Source organism: Salvelinus fontinalis, chromosome 12, assembly GCF_029448725.1.
Source record: "Salvelinus fontinalis isolate EN_2023a chromosome 12, ASM2944872v1, whole genome shotgun sequence".
Taxonomy (NCBI): domain Eukaryota; kingdom Metazoa; phylum Chordata; class Actinopteri; order Salmoniformes; family Salmonidae; genus Salvelinus; species Salvelinus fontinalis.
This window is the reverse complement of record NC_074676.1, coordinates 44,752,269-44,774,248: the sequence shown is the minus strand read 5'-3', so window position 1 is coordinate 44,774,248 and position 21,980 is coordinate 44,752,269. Positions and strand designations below refer to the sequence as shown.

At 40.9% G+C, this 21,980-nt stretch overlaps 1 protein-coding gene across 1 annotated transcript; it reads right to left on the bottom strand.

Annotated features, from left to right (window-relative positions):
* Nucleotides 1–692: 692 nt before the first annotated feature.
* On the bottom strand, nucleotides 693–21,926 carry hykk.2 (hydroxylysine kinase, tandem duplicate 2). Its single transcript, XM_055940930.1, has 5 exons — nucleotides 21,797–21,926; nucleotides 19,357–19,665; nucleotides 5,281–5,423; nucleotides 2,564–2,744; nucleotides 693–2,080 (listed from the first exon to the last, which is right to left on the bottom strand). The coding sequence occupies exons 2-5, from the start codon at nucleotides 19,658–19,660 to the stop codon at nucleotides 1,638–1,640; spliced, it is 1,071 nt and encodes a 356-aa protein (XP_055796905.1). The 5' UTR covers nucleotides 19,661–19,665; nucleotides 21,797–21,926; the 3' UTR covers nucleotides 693–1,637.
* Nucleotides 21,927–21,980: the final 54 nt, after the last annotated feature.

Sequence of the window (21,980 nt, the reverse complement as noted above, 5' to 3'; positions counted from 1 at the left end):
CTCAACGTGATCAGCCACGCTAGTCAGACTTCTCTCTGCTACTGCACGGCAAGCGGTACCGGCGTGCCAAGTCAAGGTCCAAAAGGCTTCTTAACAGCTAATCAAATGGCTACCCAGGCTATTTGCATTGCCCCCCCCCCCCCCCCCCCCCACTCTTTTACGCTGCTGCTATTCTATGTTTATCTATGCAGTCACTTTACCTACATGTACATATTACCTCAATTACCGACTAACCGGTGCCCCCACACATTGACTCTGTACCGGTACCCCCTGTATATTACCTCGCTATTGTTATTTTACTGCTGTTCTGTAATTATTTCTTACTTTTATTTCTTACTTAACATTTTTCTTTAAACTGCATTGTTGGTTAAGGGCTTGTCAGGTAGCATTTCACTGGAAGGTTTACACCTGTTGTATTTGGCGCATGTGACAATTAAAATTAGATTTGATTTATTGAAAAAGTATTTAAAACAAGGGTGCCAATAATTTTTACCCCCATCTTTTAGAGATTTTGTTTTAACTAAATCTGTTTGAGCAATTGCATTAGTAGAAAATATAAAGAGTACCATTTTTTTAGCATGTAATATTCATGTTTTTGCTCACTTTATCAAGGGTGCAAATAATTTCAGACATGCCTGTATCCCCACTGCTTCATTGATTGATATCCAGTTCCATAAAATAAACTTTGAAAGTTTCTCTCATTTCACAGATTTTTAGGTTTATTATGCAATGAATTAGATTAATTTCCTACAAAATATGATTTTAACAAATGATCATGGTACATCAATTACATCTTCTTACACAGGCACTTCAGTTAAATGTAGGTCATAGCTGCTGAATTGCATTTTTTTTTAAATGAGTTACACTTTAATTGTAGTGAGCCCTAAAAATGGAATGATGAAATTGACAGGACACTGGATTGTGGACACTGCAACAGCTGATTCAGAGTAACTTGTTGCTATGCATAAGCACCTCAAATCATCTGACCTACTCATTTGAATAATCATATGGCCTTCATCCCGACAGACATTATCCACACGCCGTTTTGAGGAGCACAGATCCCCAATAAAAAGCTTACAGTGGTCATGGTTGCGTGCTGGTTGTTTTTTAAACTCGTAAATCAAAGCTTTGGGAGTGTTAAGAGATTACTTAATGCATGTGAAACTGAGTTACCACAGACCAGAGAAAATCTAGACTTCTCAACTGGATGGGTTCAGACAAATTTGAGACTGACCAAGATTCTAAACAGTTTTAGGTCAGATTTTCCTCAGGTCACACTGCCAGACTGATATAATCCAGTTAATACGTTTAAATGAGTATACATTTTTATCAGATGGTCTGTCTGCTAAAAGGTAGACTCAGCAATATGACATTATCATGCAGAATAGGATGACAACCAACTATTAGCTCGAGGCACGCCACACTTTTTAATGATTTCATATTGATGAGTGTACCTTTTTAATACTTTAAAAAAAAAGGTGCACCTGCAGACTCCACATGGATTCAAAATCATTGGATTGGTGAAAGAACTGGCTGAAGGGAAAAGAATCGGGACACAGCCTATGAAAAGTGGTCCCTGAAATATCCTTCAAGAGAGACTGCTTCCCTTAAACCTCTTGGGCTTGAGGACCATTGGGTCACTCTTTGCCAGGACACTGGGCGGCATTCTGAAACCACCTCCTCTCCACCGCCTCCTTGCCCAGTTCCCAAAGTCGGCAAAGATGGCGGATGCCCGTCTTGGTGGTGATCATGAGGTAATCTTTGTTCTCCGGCTGCTGCACCACAGTGTGGCGGGCCACAACCAGGGACTGGCAGAAGCGACAGAGCACCAGCAGGTAGAGGGCGTCCCTCTCGGCTTCGTTGAGGGGAATAACACTCTCCCAGCCGGCTAGCACGTCTCGTCCCACATCCAGAGGTGTGGGGTTCTCGATCATCATGTACATGATGGTGATGGCCAGCTCGAACACGTAGTAGCCGCTGCTCATGTCCCCAAAGTCCAGGATGCCAGAGATTTTGTAGGAGGTTGAATCCTCTGGTTGCACCAAGATGTTGTGGTCATTGAAGTCCCCGTGGTTGATGCCTACAGAGACAAATGCACGTTTACTTGACATATCAAACATGCACGCGCAATAGTACCAGACGTCTGCTCAAATAGTAATTCAAATCGTTCCAATGTTTTGAGCGTTTGTGTGAGTCTACCTAGAGTACCAAATGGGTACACTTTGGTGGCCTATTCCATTGCACTGAGTAAACTCAATAATGCCCAGTGAAAGTCTGAAAGAAAACGAATACTATTTGACCCCAGGTCTGATTTCACCGCTCAGTTATAAACCATTACATTTCCCCACCTGTATCAGTACCTGACCTGTCAATCATTACACCAGACTGGTTACATTGTTAAAATTAATGTCATATTCATTGTGGCATGCAATGGAAAACAAAAAAAATGTGCCTCTTAATGAACTAGTCCACGCTATAGTCCTTCCCTGGTCCAGTCCGTTTACTTCCATTTGAACCAGGTCTATCAAAAGAGACAGAACAGCTGGTGAAGGGAGAGACTCACACTTGCGGAAGGAGCCGAGTTTGGGCTGTATACAAGTCTTGTATTGTTGGATGACTGACTTGACCACGTGCTGTACAGGATCCCCGTCCATTAGATGGAGGTATGGCTCCAGAAGAGGGATGTTGGACAGACTCCAGATGAACTTCTCCCTCTGTAGTACATGGAGTTGAGGATGCTCCATCTATGAAAACAGACTCATCATCCAGGAACTGAGTTAACTATTGTCGGTACAACTATGAGCAATTATGTATTATGTTTTTTAATTAACACTGAAATATTTGTTTGCCAATCAATCGTTATATATAAATCAAAAGTCCTTGAAATCATCTGATCACGCATAGCAGTGGGTCATAGAGCATGCAAGGGAATGGGGGTAAAATCATGACAGTATTTTGTTAGGTCGACATTTAGAGATGCGTTCAAAGCTCACATACATTGAAAGACTGAAACAATCCAGCATATAAAAAAAATAAAACTGTCTTCAGTATTACTCTGTCCAATGCATATTTCAAATTTACAGAACCCATTTTGTTGCTCTCTATATACAAGAAATGTATTCACTAACACAGAATAAGCATCAGCCTCCAAGAATAATATGTATTGTGATGGTTTTTCCAACAGCTTTCAAAAACGCTGCTATTTTTGTTTGCCCTGCGCCAAACCTAACAAACATTAAAAAAAGATAACTTTACTGGCTTCATTCTTTACTTGAAATGGGAATATGATACTGAATGAATGATATCTTTTATGAGTGTCGCAGTGTTATGAAATGGTTTCATATCAATTCCTTTTGCATACCCCATTCAAGTAGTTCTGTCATGAAAAAAGGGGTATTTTATTTCCTCATGAATGATACTGAATAAATGTGATATAAAAAGGTTTTATGAATGATACTACAGTACTCATAAAGGGGGTCATGCGGTGTTCCATTTGTAAAATCAGGAGGTGGGAGCAAAAAAGTGACCTGGTGGTCTCTGAGGTACCGGAATGCATGTAATGCTATCTTTGCATTCGCGTCGTCGCACTTACAGACGTTGCACACACGGGGAACAATTTTAGTAGCCTAGGGTCTGAAAAAAATGTGGCCTTATATAAAAACATTTCATGCATCATTTTACATGAGTGGAGACTAGCAGAATCTTTTTTTAAACACTGCACAAATGATCGAAATGACAGGCTACTGAAACTGAGATCAATAAAAACGACCTTGTCCTGAATCCATCAATAGCCTAGGCCTGTGGAGAGACATATGGTACAGTAGTACGCAGAGACAGTTATAGCCCCAAAAAAGCTTTCCAGTTTCACTGACTCACCCATTTATGCACAGCTCACTCACCAGCGATATCCTCTCTCGTACCAAAAACCTCTCGTTTTACTTTGTTTTTACTCTGTAAAACAATACTGTTCGCGCTACAGGCCTATTTGGAAGTTGATACAAAATGCACTGGTCAAAAAAATAAAGGGAACACTTAAACAACACAATGTAACTCCAAGTCAATCACACTTCTGTGAAATCAAACTGTCCCCTTAGGAAGCAACACTGATTGACAATAAAGGTCACATGCTGTTGTGCAAATGGAATAGACAAAAGGTGGAAATTATAGGCAATTAGCAAGACACCCCCCAATAAAGGAATGGTTCTGCAGGTGGTGACCACAGACCACTTCTCAGTTCCTATGCTTCCTGGCTGATATTTTGGTCACTTTTGAATGCTGGCGGTGCTCTCACTCTAGTGGTAGCACGAGACGGAGTCTACAACCCACACAAGTGTCTCAGGTAGTGCAGCTCATCCAGGATGGCACATCAATGCGAGCTGTGGCAAGAAGGTTTGCTGTGTCTGTCAGCGTAGTGTCCAGAGCATGGAGGCGCTACCAGGAGACAGGCCAGTACATCAGGAGACGTGGAGGAGGCCGTAGGAGGGCAACAACCCAGCAGCAGGACCGCTACCTCCGCCTTTGAGCAGGAGCACTGCCAGAGCCCTGCAAAATGACCTCCAGCAGGCCACAAATGTGCATGTGTCAGCATATGGTCTCACAAGGGCTCTGAGGATCTCATCTCGGTACCTAATGGCAGTCAGGCTAACTGATGTGGGGTGTCTGGCTAATTGCCTATAATTTCCACCTTTTGTCTATTCAATTTGCACAACGGCATGTGAAATGTATTGTCAATCAGTGTTGCTTCCTAAGTGGACAGTTTGATTTCACATAAGTGTGATTGACTTGGAGTTACATTGTGTTGTTTAAGTATTCCCTTTATTTTTTTGAGCAGTGTATGTCGTATCCTACAGCTAACAGATTAGAGGTCTTCTCTTTTCAGCAAAAGCCATTTGCTTTCCAACCTGCGTTTGCCCACGATTGTATTTGAAATATTTCAAAAAGGCTTGTTTTGTCTGCATGCTGTTCACTGACAGACTGGCCGCACGTTCCCGACCGTAGGATATGAATTGTTTGGGCTACACACTGGACTACAGGTGCGCTCGTCTCTTTCTCACCACAGCAACATATGGTTTGTGCAACATTGTAGCCTAAGGCCAGACAATGCAAACAGTGAAAATATTTTGACGTTACGGGACATCATTTAATGAAGGTGTTAAGAATGTCTTACCCAGTTCAAGTTAAAATGTTGCCAACCGAACTGTATGCACTTTAAATAAAAACATTTGCAAACATTAGCCTACTTGAACACACCTCAGGCAGACTCATTTAAGATAATCATACTTCCTGCAGGACTGCGTCCATCTTGGCGGCCATTTTGCCAGCTTCATACAGGATCTGTGGAGAGCAGGGCACTTTGGCGATGGTGGTCCCTGGTAAATAGGTCAGCAGTCTCACCAGGTACTTCTGCCTGCCAAAGCCGCAGTCTACCAGAAGAAAAAAATGTTTTAATTGGAAGTGATCTGCAGCCCTCTGGGGGAAATTGGAATGTAAGCTCATCCTGTTTCACCACCTCCTTGTCAACAAAGATCAAACTCTGCCAAGCATCTAGAGGCAATGTAGATAAAAATCAGCTCCGACTCCGTTACCTAATGTTAAGCTAGCCAGAGGTAGTTAATACTCAGACTCCTCAACATTAAAATGCAGTGCAACTGGTATGATTTCAGTTTGATCTCTTATTGAAGGTTTCCCCAGGTCTGATCCTCTAGTGCTGCAGTATTGAAGGTTTCCCCAGGTCTGATCCTCTAGTGCTGCAGTATTGAAGGTTTCCCCAAGTCTGATCCTCTAGTGCTGCAGTATTGAAGGTTTCCCCAGGTCTGATCCTCTAGTGCTGCAGTATTGAAGGTTTCCCCAAGTCTGATCCTCTAGTGCTGCAGTATTGAAGGTTTCCCCAGGTCTGATCCTCTAGTGCTGCAGTATTGAAGGTTTCCCCAAGTCTGATCCTCTAGTGCTGCAGTATTGAAGGTTTCCCCAAGTCTGATCCTCTAGTGCTGCAGTATTGAAGGTTTCCCCAAGTCTGATCCTCTAGTGCTGCAGTATTGAAGGTTTCCCCAAGTCTGATCCTCTAGTGCTGCAGTATTGAAGGTTTCCCCAGGTCTGATCCTCTAGTGCTGCAGTATTGAAGGTTTCCCCAAGTCTGATCCTCTAGTGCTGCAGTATTGAAGGTTTCCCCAAGTCTGATCCTCTAGTGCTGCAGTATTGAAGGTTTCCCCAAGTCTGATCCTCTAGTGCTGCAGTATTGTTATTCATATTTCCAGAAACTGAATGTAACTTTTACACCAGGCGAAACAAACTCAATTGCTGGACGGGCAAGTGTCTGTATGCAAGTTCACACTCCTCCTTTATACTTGAAAGATCAATTAAGGTCACTGATTAGTTATGAACTGCCCTAACCTGGTTGTCTGGGTCTTAAATTGGACATATTGACAGGATATAAAGCAGACACGATTACAAGCATCCTCATAACATGATGCAGCCACCACTATGCTTGAAAATATGGAGTGGTACTCAGTAATGTGTTGTATTTGCCACAAACACTTTGAATTCAGGACAAAAAGTGAATTGCCACATTTCTTGCAGTATTACTTTAGTGCCTTGTTGCAAACAGGATGCATGTTTTGGAAAAATTGTATTCTCTACAGGCTTCCTTCTCACGCCTATGTCATTTAGGTTAGTATTGTGGAATAACTACAATGTTGATCCATCCTCAGTTTTCTCCTGTCACTGCCATTAATCTCTGTAACTGTTTTAAAGTCGGCATTGGCCTCATGGTTAAATCCCTGAGCGGTTTCCTTCCTCTCCGGCAACTAAGTTAGGAAGGACGCGTGCATCTTTGTAGTGACTGGGTGTATTGATACACCCTGCAAAGTGTAAGTGTAATAATGGCACCACGCTCAAAGGGATGTGTAACGTCTAATTTAAAAATATAAAAAAACATAGGTGCCCTTCTTTGCGAGGCATTGAAAAACCTCCCTGGTCTTTGTGTTTGAAATTCACTGCTCGACTATGGGACTTTAAACATCATTTTAATGTGTGGGGTACAGAGATGAGGTAGTCGTTTCAAAATCATGTTAAAAACTAATTGCACACAGAGTGAGTCCATGCAAACTACGTGACTTCTTAGGCACATTTTCACTCCTCAACTTATTTTGCTTGTCATAACAAACGTGTTGAATATTTAAAATGACTCAAGAGATTTCAGCTTTTCATTAATTAGTAAACATTTCGAAAAACATTATTCTAATTTGATGGGGTATTGTGTGATGGCTAGTGACAAAAAAATATCAATGAAATCAATTTTAAATTCAGGCTGTAAAAACAAATTGTGGATAAAGTCAAGGGGTGTGAATACATTTAGAATGCAATTTATACAGTAGCAGTCAAAAGTTTGGACACACCTACTCGTTCAAGGGTTTTTCTTTAGTTTTACTCTTTAACATTGTAAAATAATAAAAGACATCAAAACTATTGTTGGAATCAGCTAAACTTTGAACATTGAGATATTAAATAAATGATAGGAAAGAAGCATAGAATCAGAGGAGTAAAAGAGACTGGGTTTTATGTCAGAAGTTAAGGGTTCTCTGATGAAAGACAGAAGGCTTTGGAATGTGTTGGGTGGACGAGAGGAGAGCAACGTGTTGATATAGGGAAGACAGATGGACACCTGTGGATTAGGTGAAGGAGGGGTTGAGGTCAAGAGGTGAGGACAGATTCCCTTGAGTAATAAGGGTTTGGTATCCTGTCACCCTTTTCCTGTTGAACCATAAGATGTAAGGATTGGAGAGAAGGAGTGTCTTAAGTGGGACATATATAATAACTGTGATGGTAAGAAATGTTTTGCTGTATGTTTTGCTGACCTTTGGGAAGAATTAAACTTGGTTAAAGCTTCTCTAGCGTCCGTGAGTTATTTACTCGGAAATATAAGAACCTAACAGATGGTGAGCTTGCCAGGAGTTCAATACGACTTGTAGTCAAAACAAAGAGTCCAGATCAGTGGAGCAGAGCTGGCAACAGACAAGGTGGGCTACTTCCTATATCTGTTTCCACTCATGTTGACATCTTGCGGAGATGAGAATCGTTGGCTGAACTAATTATGGGATACAGACCTGGAGAGCCTGAGTTTAACTCTATAGGCCCATTGTGTAGGCCCATGGGGCGGCAGGGTAGCCTAGCGGTTAGAGCGTTGGACTAGTAACCGAAAGGTTGCAAGTTCAAATCCCCAAGCTGACAAGGTACAAATCTGTCGTTCTGCCCCTGAACAGGCAGTTAACCCACTGTTCCTAGGCCGTCATTGAAAATAAGAATTTGTTCTTAACTGACTTGCCTAGTTAAATAAAGGTAAAAATAAAAATAAAAAAAATAAGTGTAACGACCAGTCGTAGCTTTATAGTAAATGGTAAGGCCCGGAAGGTAAACTCATACAGGCTGGTACATGTAGGGTAAGTCCTAGGGTGTAACTCCCTAGTAGGTTGGTTCCTGCTAGTACTATAAAGTCAATAGTAAATCCCAGTGGGTTAATACCTGTAATTACTATTAATATAGGGTGAGTCACAGAAGGTGAACCTGCGAAGGGTAAGTCCTAGGGGATAAATCCGGCGGGGTTGGTTCTCTGCAATAACTATAACGGGGCGAGAGCCTAGTTGTAGTAGCCATAAAAGTGTGAATGGGAGGTTAGTTGTGTTCCCTGTTGGGGTGGTGAACCATGGCAGATGAGGAAATAGGAAGACAAGTGTCAATAATTTTGGTGATGTGTTATCAATAATAGGGATATTGGAGGAGATACGGCACTAAGCCATTAAGAAATCCGTATTCTCCAGTAATAAATACGCAGACGCTATGGTATCGGTTCTAATACAAGGTATTAAGTGCCGTGATCAATTAATTATTATCCGGGGAAGTGTGTAGTGCTATCTTAGAAAATAGTTAATAGAAGGTGTGTATTATAGACGGGAGTGTTTAGGGAATAATAACTATTGATATGACGACAAACAGACCTGTTTCTCCCTGTAAAATAGAGCTAGCTGAGTTTAATAAAGCCATGGAGGCGCTAAAAGAAGCATTATACCAATTCGGCTGGAATATGGGAAGAATTTATCATATTAGATCAAATTGAACATTTTCCTGCCGACGGTGAATTCAAATCAAATAAAGAATACAGGGAGGCAATTATGACTTGGCATAAAAACATCAAACCAGAATCAAAAGCTCAATATATACCAGTGTTTTGATGTCAGCATTCTAACAACAGCAAATGCATAATGATAAACCCAGAATGAGTAACACCAGTACACTACTACAGAAGGACTGGGAACAGGAGTGTATTGATAGAATTTGCACTTCTGCTTTGATGACGGGGTTGAGCCCTGTGATCAAACAAAACGGTAATTGCGGGGCTAGTAGATTTAACTCAAGACGATGTTTTGAGAGTGGAATATGACTCCGCTCACCTCGCAAACGTGCGAGGGGTTAATAGGGCCAGAGAAATCACTAACTATAGTTTCAATGGCAGAGATAAGACTAAGAATCATAGCGAAAAAAACTTCAAAGCGTAAGTAGATAGTCCCACATCTAAAAAGGGGGAGCTATCGGGCATTGGAAGAATGAGTGTAAGGTGATACTGGAACTTAGTGCATTAGCAGGAAATGCAGCTATACAAGAGAGTTTGCATCTTTTTCAAAAGAGCCACTAGTCGTTTTGAGATTAGCGAGAATGGAACTGTCACCTAGCGGTGTATAGTCTCTGTTCGCTCGATAAGTGGTTCATAGGGATTACAGTTTCTATGTGATGGAGAACGTATGAGATCACGTTTTACCTAACTTTTAGTAGAGTACCGATGGGATTTACAAAAAGTCCCACTTGGTACCATTTTTGCATTGAAACAATCGTTAAAAGGGTGCCAATGGTAGGTTCCGTGTTGGTACGATACGTGGATGATTTGTTATTAGCGTCAAAAGACAAAGAAACTCATATGCGAGACCGCACCACATTGGTAGACAATTTGGTGGAACAGGGTCATAAAGCATCGTAGGACGACACACAACTAGCAAAGCAAGAGGTAACATATTTTGGGGTTTTGATTTCTAAGAGCAAGATACACATTACCCGGGATCGGGTAGAAACAATTTGTTCTTTGGCACGGCCAAACACTCTTCGCCCGCTCAGGAAAACTTTAGGAGTTTTAAATTTTGTTAGACATTTTATTTTGTCATTCTCTGAAATTGCCGAGACACTTATAGAGTTGACGGAAGACGGAAGGGAAGGGGGCCCATGAGGGGATAGAGTGGAATCAAGAGTGTGAGGAAGCATTTGTCGAGTTAAAGAAGCAATCGTGTCAAGTGCCAGCATTGGTATTGCAAAACCTAAAATGATCTTTAAAGAACATGTCGTTCATGAACTGGAAAAACATTGTAGTGCGATGGTTACGCAAAATATTAGTAGAGGCAAGAGGAATGCCACCGTGCCTTAAGGCGGGACAGGCGACAGAAATGGTGTTGCATAACACGTCTTCCATTACAATCGGTCAAAAAGTAGATTTGTATGTTACACACGACAGAAATGGTCACTAAGCAACCATAGTGGACAGCACCAAAGCACAACATGTTACTAGTGCAAGATGGACAAACTGGGAGTTAACGTTAAATGGGGAAAATGTACAATTTCATAAGATTGGTGCATTAAATCCTGCGCCGTTAACACCGTTGCATGAGGAGGGTGAATCTCATGTGACCCAGATCAGATTACACCAAAACCCAGGCCTGATTTGCAAGAGACAGCATTGGAATCGGGAAAAGTATTGTATACAGGATGGCTCTAGTTACATGAACACAGAAGGGAATAGAGTAACGGGGTACGCTGTGTGTGGTAAGCATTTGGAGTAGTTCATGATTTTGGTACCTTGTGGTCTCAACGGGGCATGTTAACAGCGACAGGAACACCAATAAAACTGGTCTGGAGGTAGAGGCATTATTAGAAGCATGTCAGTTACCCAGTAAATTAACAGTGGTGAAATGTGAAGCTCATACTAGTCATACAGATTTAAAAAATAATAATAACTTCTTTTTTTTTTTTTCATCGCCATAGGTAATCGTAAAGCAGACGAAATGGCTAAGGCAGCTGCCTTGGTGAGAGAAAGTGTTAGAGAACCACATGTAAATATTGCGGAGACCTTACGAGGCGAAATTGGCTAAATTTGCCACAGGAAAACGTATTTTGGGTTGAAGATTCTAGGCGAAATGCCAGGGGAATGGATTCTAAAAGATAACACATTTAAATATGGCCAAACACTCCTTGCAAACTCAGAAGGCCTTAGGGTTTGTTTAAATCACTAGACATTTTAACTTCACTAGGGTAGGAGGGCAGCAGTCGGAATTTTGGATGAAAAGCGTGCCCAAATTAAACTGCCTGCTACTCAGGCCCAGAAGCTAGGATATGCATCGAATTAGTAGATTTGGATAGAAAACTCTAAAGTTTCCAAAACTGTTAAAATAATGTCTGTGAGTATAACAAAACTGATATGGCTGGTGAAAACCCGAGGAAAATCATCCAACCAGGAAGTACTATTATTTTGAAAGGCTGTTTTGACATTGAAAGCCTATTTACCATACAAAGACTTAGGACACAGTTCACGATATCTTTGGCTTCCTCTACATGTGGCCAGTCTTTCGGCATTGTTTCAGGCTTTTACTCTGAAAAAATTAGGCAGATACAGCACTTTCAATCAGTGGCCAGTGGAAATTTCCATTCATCAGCCATGGGCCTGATCGGGAACGCGCCTTTCTTGTTTCTCCTTTCCTATTGATGAAGCTTTTGTCCGGTTGAAATATTATTGATTATTTATGACAAAAACAACCGGAGGATTGATTTTAAACATTGTTTGGCATGTTTCTACTAATTTTTAATCTGGTTTTAGTGCACGCGCCTTAAGCATTCGGATTACTGGACAAAACACAAACAAAAAGGAGGTATTTGGTCATAAAGAGGGACATTATCAAACAAAACAAACATTTGTCTAACATGGCGACCTGGGTAAAGATCAAAGGTAAGTGATTAATTTTAAATGGCATTTCTGACTTTTGTGACACTCTCCTTGGCTGGAAAATGGTTGTATGGGTTTCTGGTGCTGACCTAACATAATCGCATGGTGTGCCTTCTCCGTAAAGCCTTTTGAAATCTGACACAGCGGTTGCATTAAGTAGAAATGTATATTTATTCGTATGTTTAAAACTTGTATCGCTTATCAATGTTTGATGAGTATTTCTGTAATTTGATGTGGCTCTCTGCACTTTCACCAGATGTTTGTTTGAGACAATGCATTTCTGACCATAACGCGCCAATGTAAACTGAGATTTTTGGATATAAATATGAACTTTATTGGACAAAACATACATGTATTGTGTAACATGAAGTTCTATGAGTGCCATCTGATGAAGATCAAAGGTTAGTGATTAATTCTCTCTATTTCTTCTTTTTGTGACTCCTCTCTTTGGCTGGAAAAAATGACTATGGTTTTCTGTGACTAGGTGCTGACCTAACAATCGCATGGTGTGCTTTCGAAGTAAAGCCTTTTTGAATTTGAATGGATTTACAAGAAGTTTATCTTTAAAATGGTGGATAATACTTGTATGTTTGAGGAATTTTAATTATGGGATTTCTGTTGTTTTGAATTTGGCGCCCTGCAATTTCACTGGCTGTTGTCGAGGTGGGACGCCAGAGAGGTTAAGTGTTTTTTTTTTTTTAATACATGTACGTTTTATGTCGTCTTATTCTGTAATGGAATTCTAGAATGGACGAAAGAGGGGGGTCACGAGGATTTAGAATAGGGGTTACCAAACCTAAAAATGAACTTTACATTTTTTTAGTGGTGTGGTGGTTATGGAGAACCACATGAGGAAAAGGAGACCAGTGAATCGTTAGACTCGGTGGAGAGACACTGTTGCCGTGTTGTGGGATTTACTGGATGGGGTCTTTTCAATGCAGTTAAATTGGGTCTGCAGTAGGATGAAATGTTTTGAAGAGGGATTTAAATGGTTTCCGAAAGACAGGGAAAGAAAGGGAGAGGAAACATTTTAATGGTGTCTAAAGCCCTGTATACAAAAAAAATCCTAATGAGAAATTCTCACTACAAATTAACAGAACAGGGGGATTAAATTATAAAATTAATGAGAATCACCATTCTCTATCCAAATTGTACCATTACTTTAGGAGATTATTTTTTCCGTAGGGAGTTAGAGTTGTAATTCTAAATTGTTTAGTTATTCTAATTTATTTATTTTTGATTTAACGTTGTTTTTTAAAATCACGAGTGAAAGTGGAAAATGACTAGTTCCCTGAGGTCCTGGTCTTTGGGGTACTTGTACAGTGGTACTGTGTTCAGGCTGCATATAGAAAGGAAAATATGTTAAGGGATCACAGTTACTTCAAATGGATTGTGATATATGTATTGCTGATTTCATGTGTTTTGATACAAACGTCACCAGATTGGGATCCTGGAGTGGGAAATCTGCGAGGGGTTAGGGTGCTAACTTCATGATCTGGTAACTCTTCCGAGAGGTCGCCAGTAGAATAAGGGAGTATGGACTCATTTAGAAAATGGTTTTAGCAGTAAGTTATGTTTCTTGACATTTGTCTTAGAGATGTTATTAAGAAAAGGTTAATGTCATAATTCGTCATATAGTCAATGTTTCTCGTTTCCTGAAACAAATGTAATGAACTTAACCTCAAAAAAAGCACAAATCATAACAGTTATCATGGAGGGTGACGTCAGATCGTGTCTTAATGCATGCTAGGAATAATTTGACCATAGACAGTGTGTGTAAACCTCAAAACCCTCCCTAACCGGCTGAAGAAAGAGCGACAAAGGCGTGCAATGAGAGACAGTGACTTACCACTCCTATCTGAGTCCGAGCCATAAACCAGGGCCTGGGTGCTGAGAGACAGTGACTTTTACCACTCCTATCTGAGTCCGAGCCATAAACCAGGGCCTGGGTGCTGAGAGACAGTGACTTTTACCACTCCTATCTGAGTCCGAGCCATAAACCAGGGCCGGGGTGCTGAGAGCACGTGTGGAGTGAGCGTGGAGAGAGAGAACAAGCTCAGGTGAGAGACTCGTGTACGTGGGAGAAACATAGGTATCTACTTGGATATTTTTTTTAAATATATATATATATATTTTTTTTAAACGGGACATTATCAAGGGCCATGAAATGTGACAGGCAAAAGTTACATGAATCGTTGGGAAAATGAACTGTAAACTATATTTGAAGAAGACACGCTAGAATGATAAGTGCCGGGTGAAGGAAAGCGGAGGGTAGTGGTATACGCCCTGCTAACTATTTAGACTAAGAATGTATTGAGATTTTTCTTTATCAGGCCAGTCATGACAGGAAAACAGGGACAAAGGGGCGCGGTGTTGAGAAAAGTTATGACCTGCAATAAAAGGTTGTTAATAAATGTACCTTCTAACAGGTATGATCTGTACCAAGTTAATCACCTGGAATTTAAACTCTAGAGTCAAAGTAAACACTGAGGTCAGTCATTATAAATTTGGGTTGGATATTTTATTAATATGTTTTAGTTGTGATTGGCATACAGCGAGAGAGAATTGCTAAAGCACGATGAGGGGGTGGGGGGGCGCTGATAACATTTATTTGGCCGAGAGTCTCCAGAATTTTATCTCCATGTGTCATCCTGAGGGGAGGTGGTTTGTGTGGGGGAAAATGGATGACAGCTTGGGACAACCATGAACGTTTTTTTAACCTGTAATCAGAGTTATGTTACATCTCATCAATGAGTGGTGCTAAGTTATTAAACATGTACTTTGTTTCTCTTTTCTTTTCAAGTCAATATGTTTTCAGGTTTGGTGGAACATGAGGGTGTTCATTGTTCCAGAGGAGGGAATGATGTATATTGACTAACTGGTTTGAGAATGTGTTAGTATGTTTATAACTGTAGATCATGAATTAGGAGTATAGTGTGTTATGGGTTAGATGTAATGATAGAGGAGTATCATTCCCAGAGACTGTATCTTGTTACAGGAGATAGCTCATAGAAGAGGGAGGACAGCTAACTGTACACAATATGGGGATTTAGTTGAACATTACACATACCAAAATCATGGTGAGAGTAGAGGAGATAGTGGTGGCATTTCAGACACTATGGTAAACTTTCAGGACACCTGTGACTCAGTTTTGTTAGAAATTGGAGAAAAATAATATCCAACCTAACAGCCGGTGAACATTTGACAGATTACATGCAGGAAGTATTCTCACGGCAGAGGCTCTGTAGGGACACTGACAGAAGGAGCCGTAGGGACACTGACAGAAGGAGCCGTAGGGACACTGACAGAAGGAGCCGTAGGGACACTGACAGAAGGAGCCGTAGGGACACTGACAGAAGGAGCCGTAGGGACACTGACAGAAGGAGCCGTAGGGACACTGACAGAAGGAGCCGTAGGGACACTGACAGAAGGAGCCGTAGGGACACTGACAGAAGGAGCCGTAGGGACACTAACTGAAGGAGCAGGAGTAGTAGCGAAGGATGCTATGGGCCATGTTGGAAGTAGCAATGGTTACTTTAGTAGCATTGTTGGGATATCAGTTTGACAACTCATGTCTCGTGAATTTGTAACTGGTAACTGGGGGACCGATCCCCAGTTACCAGATCTAAATCCTCAGGTGGAAGGAAGCTGAGATATAACCAAGGGCATGGGCTGAATTCTGGAGATTGAGTGTACATCAAGAGACACCAGGCGGGGACAGCGTTGGTATGGGACACACTACTACGTACAGTACTTGCAGCGGTAGAGATCGTAATTTCTCTCCTTGGGGGGGGGTATAGTTATCACGTGAAGTGAGGTCCAGCTACATAATGGGTGAGTGAAGACACCATGACACAGGAAGCGGAGAGAGTGACTGGATTTCACTGTAAGACATACAGGTGGTTGGGTCTGGGAACTACTATAAACATCATAGTTGGTTTGGGGTTTAGCTGCTTTGTAGGTTAATGCATCATATGATAGAGGATAGAGGGGTAATTGTACTGTGAACAAAATGTTGAAGGTATTGATGTGAAAGCATATACAGTGCTGAGTTACGTCAAGAGGATGTAACGTGGATGAGGGATACGCACTTGTATATCAGGTGTCGTGCCTATCAGGTGAAATGGAGGAGATGGGGAACAAAGTGAAAATGACATGACTTGGGAACACCTCTCGGGAACCTGGGGCCTAAAGGGGAAGACTGGGTGAAAGCACGAGGAAGCTTTTTTGAGCTTTCATTTTTGTGGAACCCAGCAGGAAATTATCCTGAAGGCATAGAGTCAGGTGAAGAGAGTGGGAATTGTAATGGTCTCAGACTTTGGTTTTAATGCATATATAATTATGCATAGCTTATCACATCATAGCTACTGTTATGTTTTGTGTGTCTTTGTTGCTTTCCAAGACTTGTGCCATCACTCTCTTAGGAACCAGAAGGGGAAAGTGGAGAAACTAAAAACTGCTCCATCTGCCATAGAACGAGACAGCAGATTCAGATGAAATAGCATTTTGTTGTGTAATGATAGATGGAAATAGAAATGTGTGATTATAGTACAGAGGCCATAAGTCTCTGAATTTGTAAACCTTGCGGTGAATGTTTGTTCATTGTTTGTTGATTTGTTTAATTCATATTTTATAACCATTTTTTTTTTTTTCTTGTAAATTCCTTTTTTAGTAATTTCCAAGTTTATGTAAATTGAACATTAGGATGCTATTATTCAAGAGGAAGGACTGTTGGAATCGGCTAAACTTTGAACATTGAGATTTTAAATAAATAATAGGAAAGAAGCATAGAATCAGAGGAGTAAAAGAGACTGGGTTTTATGTCAGAAGTTAAGGGTTCTCTGATGAAAGACAGAAGGCATTGGAATGTGTTGGGTGGACGAGAGGAGAGCAACGTGTTGATATAGGGAAGACAGATGGACACCTGTGGATTAGGTGAAGGAGGGGTTGAGGTCAGGAGGTGAGGACAGATTCCCTTGAGTAATAAGGGTTTGGTATCCTGGTACTCTTTACTGTTGAACCATAAGATGTAATGATTGGAGAGAAGGAGTGTCTTAACCTCTTTGGGATAGGGGGCGGTATTTTGACATCCGGATGAAAAGCGTGCCCAAAGTAAACTGCCTGTTACTCAGACCCAGAAGCTAGGATATGCATATAATTGGTAGATTTGGATAGAAAACACTAAAGTTTCTAAAACTGTTACAATTATGTCTGTCTGAGTATAACAGAACTGATATGGCAGGCAAAACCCCAAGGACAAACCATCCCAAAAACAACAAAAAATCAGTTTACCACTACTTTCAATGGCTAGTACTATAATTAATAGCCCAAGTACTCCCAAATTGCAGTTCATAGGGCTTCCACTAGATGTCAACAGTATTTAGAAAGAGTTTCAGGCTGGTTTTTGAAAAAATGACCCAGAAATTATAGTTTTTCTAGGTGGCTCCCATTTTGGCTGTAGTGTTTCCAAGCACGTGGAGGAAAGCAAATTCTTTCTTATTTATCTCCGGTAATGAACATACTATTTTCCGTCTTAAATTGTATCATTTATTTGCGTATTAGGATACCTAAGGTTTGATTATAAATGTTGTTTGACTTGTTTGGAAAAGTTTATTAGTAACGTTTGGGATTCATTTTGTATGCATTTTGATGGAGGAAAACTGGGTGGATTATTGACTGAAGCGCGCCAGCTAAGCTGAGTTTTTATGGATATAAAGTAGGACATTATCGAACAAAGGGACCATTTGTGATGTAACTGGGACCTTTTGGAGTGCCAACAGAAGAAGATCAAAGGTAAGGCATTTTTTTTATATCGCTATGTCTGACTTTTGTGTCACACCTGCCTGGTTGAAATATGATTTTCATGTGTTTGTATGCGGGGTGCTGTCCTCAGATAATCACATGGTTTGCTTTCGCCGTAAAGCCTTTTTGAAATCTGACACGGCGGCTGGATTAACAAGAAGGTAAGCTTTATTTTGATGTATAACTCATTTTCAAGAATGTTAAATATTTGAAATTAGTATTTTGGAATTTAGCGCTCTGCAATTTCACTGGATGTTAGCCAGGTGGGAGGCTACCATCCCACCTACCCTAGAAAGGTTAAGCAGAATACAGAGTTCCTCTGTCCAGTGTCCGTTCTTATCATTGGTCAGTCTGAGATATGTATTTTTCTTTGCAACCCTGCCTAAAAGGCCAACATCCCGGAGTCGCCTCTTCACTGTTGACGTTGAGACTGGTGTTTTGCGGGTACTATTTAATGAAGCTGCCAGTTGAGGACTTGTGAGGCATCGGTTTCTCAAACTAGACACTAATGTACTTGTCCTCTTGCTCAGTTGTGCACCGGGGCCTCCCACTCCTCTTTCTATTCTGGTTAGAGACAGTTTGTGCTGTTCTGTGAAGGGAGTAGTACACAGCGTTGTACAAGATCTTCGTGGCAATTTCCCACATGGAATAGCCTTCATTTCTCAGAACAAGAATAGACTAAGGAGTTTCAGAAGAAAGTTATTTGTTTCAGGCCATTTTGAGCCTGTATTCGAACCCACAAATGCTGATGCTCCAGATACTCAACTAGTCTAAAGAAGGCCAGTTTATTAGCTTCTTTAATCAGTACAACAGTTTCCAGCTGTGCTAACATAATTGCAAAAGGGTTTTCTAATGATCAATTAGCCTTTTAAAATGATAAACTTGGATTAGCTAATACAACGTGCCATTGGAACACAGGAGTGATGGTTGCTGATAATGAGCCACTGTACGCCTATGTAGATATTCCATTCAAAATCAGCCGTTTCCAGCTACAATAGTCATTTACAACATTAACAATGTCTACACTGTGTTTCTGATCAATTTGATGTCATTTGAAATGGGACCAAAAAAAATGCTTTTCTTTCAAAAACAAGGACATTTCTAAGTGACCCTAAAGTTTTGAATGGTAGTATAACACACACACACATTGTATATTGTATCAAAACAATTCTACTGATTTTGATATGGGCAATTCCATACAAGATTGGCCAAAATCTTTTTATGTTTTGGATCTTCCTGAAATTAAATCCATTGAAAGGTCCTTTGGGTTTCATTTCAATGCATTTCATTTCAGGAAGATCCAAAACATTATAAATATCTTTGCGTCACTCCCGTATGGAATGCCCCTATAGGTGCCCATTTCTACTAAATAGATTGACTAAGTACCAGTGAAATGAGAAAACAAAAATCAGTGTCTGCTGGTTAATAGGTCTTACATGCAATTAAACCATGATCATACAGTAACATCTGGTGATTACCAGAGCATATCCCATGGCTCGGTCTCGTGTGAGCTTCATACATACCGATGTCCACCAGGCTCATGACTTGTCCTGAGGTGGCGGGGAGGGCGGTCTGGGAAGGAAGCCCCCTCTCGTGCAGGAAGGTCATGGCATGAGTCTGCAGCTCCAGCAGAGTGGGGTTCTGACTGTCCTCAGTGTTCATTACCTTCAGGACGTACTCGTCGTCCTCACTGACCACCAAGTGGAAGTTCTGGTCATCGTAGCTGGGCAGCGGGTGAATCTGGGATGGCGTCAAGCCAAAGAGCCCCTTCACTATCTCAGACACCTGTAGATGGCTGAGGTTTGGTTTAGATTCCGCTAATGCCATTGATGCTACAGAGAAGGAATGCAAAGAAAAAAGATCACGACGGGGGTGTAATCATTAGTCCAAATTAGTTTAAAACGAGAGCTTCTATTGGACCAATTCAGGTAGGCCCCTCCCCGTTTCGTTCCATTTAATTGAGTTTAAGAAACGTTTTGGAACAGAATTGACGTAATGAATATGCCCAAGAAAAAGCCTAGACTGAGAAATATATACAACATAAAGCATCTCAAATGCAATTGCTATTGAAATAATCAATGTTGTTTACAAGTCAAAGTACTTTCTAATCTAAAACTAGCTAACTTTTGTCATTTTCTGGTCACACAAGCATTGTTAAATGTAAAGGACAATCCTAGCTATCAAGATAGTTGACATGCCAAGGCACATTTGAGATATTTGAAAAGTTCAAGTACAGCCACATTTGCTTCGCTGCAACCCGAATCTAGAAGCCTTCGAAATTGCTACCAGAATAGGAAGATCGCATTGAAAATACGGGTCTAGATGCGCATAACTCGATTTGTTGTCTGATTGTGTTCAGATCTGGCAGGGCTGCATTGTGTGCAGATTTCTTCTCAGTCTGGACTTACGCTTCGAACACACCGGCTGCGTAATCGCATCACTGCTGCATAACATTTTGCGCAACTAGGCAACTATACTGATGCAGGTACCTTTTGCAAATGGTCGCATGCGGTTGGACACATGGAGGAGAGAATCATTTTCGCAGTATCCTCAAAACCGTGTCTTTTTGACACAACTGCTGACAGCTACAGGGACATAAACACAAAAAATGCTGCTTGGAGACAAGTGTCCACGATAGTAGGATTGCCAGGTCAGTTTAGTAGTGAGCTTGTGCTAGATGTGGCTAGTTAGCGTTAGCTAGCTAGCTAACCTAGCTTGCTAACCTAGCCAATGAGGTGTGTGTGAAAGAAATAGTCAAATAAATTATGCTAGTTACTACCCCTAATAACTTTACCAAAAGTTCATGTTTGAAAGAGTGTGAATGCTAGATAAATAGTAATGGAAATGGTAGATACTACTGTACCCCTGATAATTTGGTCAAATTACCGTGTGTCGAATAAATAATATACTTGGCAAATAAATAAATAAAAAATGTAAAGAAATTATGCAATCAAACTGTTTTTATGTAATCCCAATTTTTTACTGAATGTGTGCAACAACAAAAAAATCTACATTCATATTTTGCTACTCTCTGTCAAGTCCACTCATACAATTTGATGCATACGTTCGATTTATCGAACGTATGCACCACACAGAACGCACTGCAACTGCCTCTGCAACGCAATGCTGCAAGGCAAATGCAGCGTTCCATTGGAAATGAATGTACTTCTGGTGTATCGAAACGCAATGACGCAGTCGGTGTGTTCGAAGCGTCAATCAGGCTACCGAAAACGCACACAGTGGGCAACGCCACCAGCACTCCTGCAGCAAGTGGCACATGTCTCCAGAAAACGTGTGTTTTGGGACCGAGGCACCTTTTCATTACAACTTCGGATGAAATACGTTCCTAGCCTCATAAATGCTAGCCTTCTAGCGAATATTAAGAAAAGCGATTTTTTTTCCGTTGGTCTAGACTTATGCTAACCCATTTGCAATCCCTTTAGCGTTGCTTGCTAGCCACATAGGTCAGCTGGGTACTTAGCTACAGCCTTCAGTAGTTGTTGTGTTATCATATTTAGCCTCTTCCACCGTTTGCAGAATGAATACTGGCACTTGAATATAGTGCGTGAATAGGGGATCCGGACACATTGACTCGTTCGTAATTCCATGTTCAGAACTATGATCAGAATACTAAAGCTACATGAACTGTCAAGTCTACACATGGCCAAGGTTGTATCGAAGCTAGGCCACATACTGTATGCTTTCATACAGCTGCTGTTGTGTGGCCATAAAAAAAAAAGTGACAAAAACTTAAACGTAGCTATAATGTAAAGGGTTGTGGGGCAATTAATAGGCTTAGCTACCTTTACTGTTTGCTAATAGTAATAATAATGAGTAGCTAAAACACTGGTGATAAAAGTTAGGGTCGCATCTGTCAAAAATAAATTCACATGGCTGCACACTCGACAGCTTTACTTTCACACAACGCATTTGACTTCACATTGCCAAAGTTAAATCACTCACCTGCGAGCGCTGCAAATGTAGTTACAAATAATTAGAGCAGTAGCATGTAATTACATACTCTTCACAGAGGTGTGTACAGATTTGATTAACGCACTTTGTACACCCGTGACAGAACTATGAGTATGACGTGATGACGTCACGTCAGACGCAAAAAACAGTTGTTTAAGACCCACGGTATTTTGCA

What these genes read in the sequence shown, in the direction of transcription:
- hykk.2 (XM_055940930.1), bottom strand. Translation starts at nt 19,660, where the DNA reads ATGGCATTAGCGGAATCTAAACCAAACCTCAGCCATCTACAGGTGTCT. An exon ending in CATGAGCCTGGTGGACATCG is followed by an intron (nt 5,424 to 19,356) that starts GTATGTATGAAG and finishes TTCTTCTGGTAG; the next exon opens with ACTGCGGCTTTGGCAGGCAG. An exon ending in ACTCGGCTCCTTCCGCAAGT is followed by an intron (nt 2,081 to 2,563) that starts GTGAGTCTCTCC and finishes TTGTCTCTGTAG; the next exon opens with GCATCAACCACGGGGACTTC.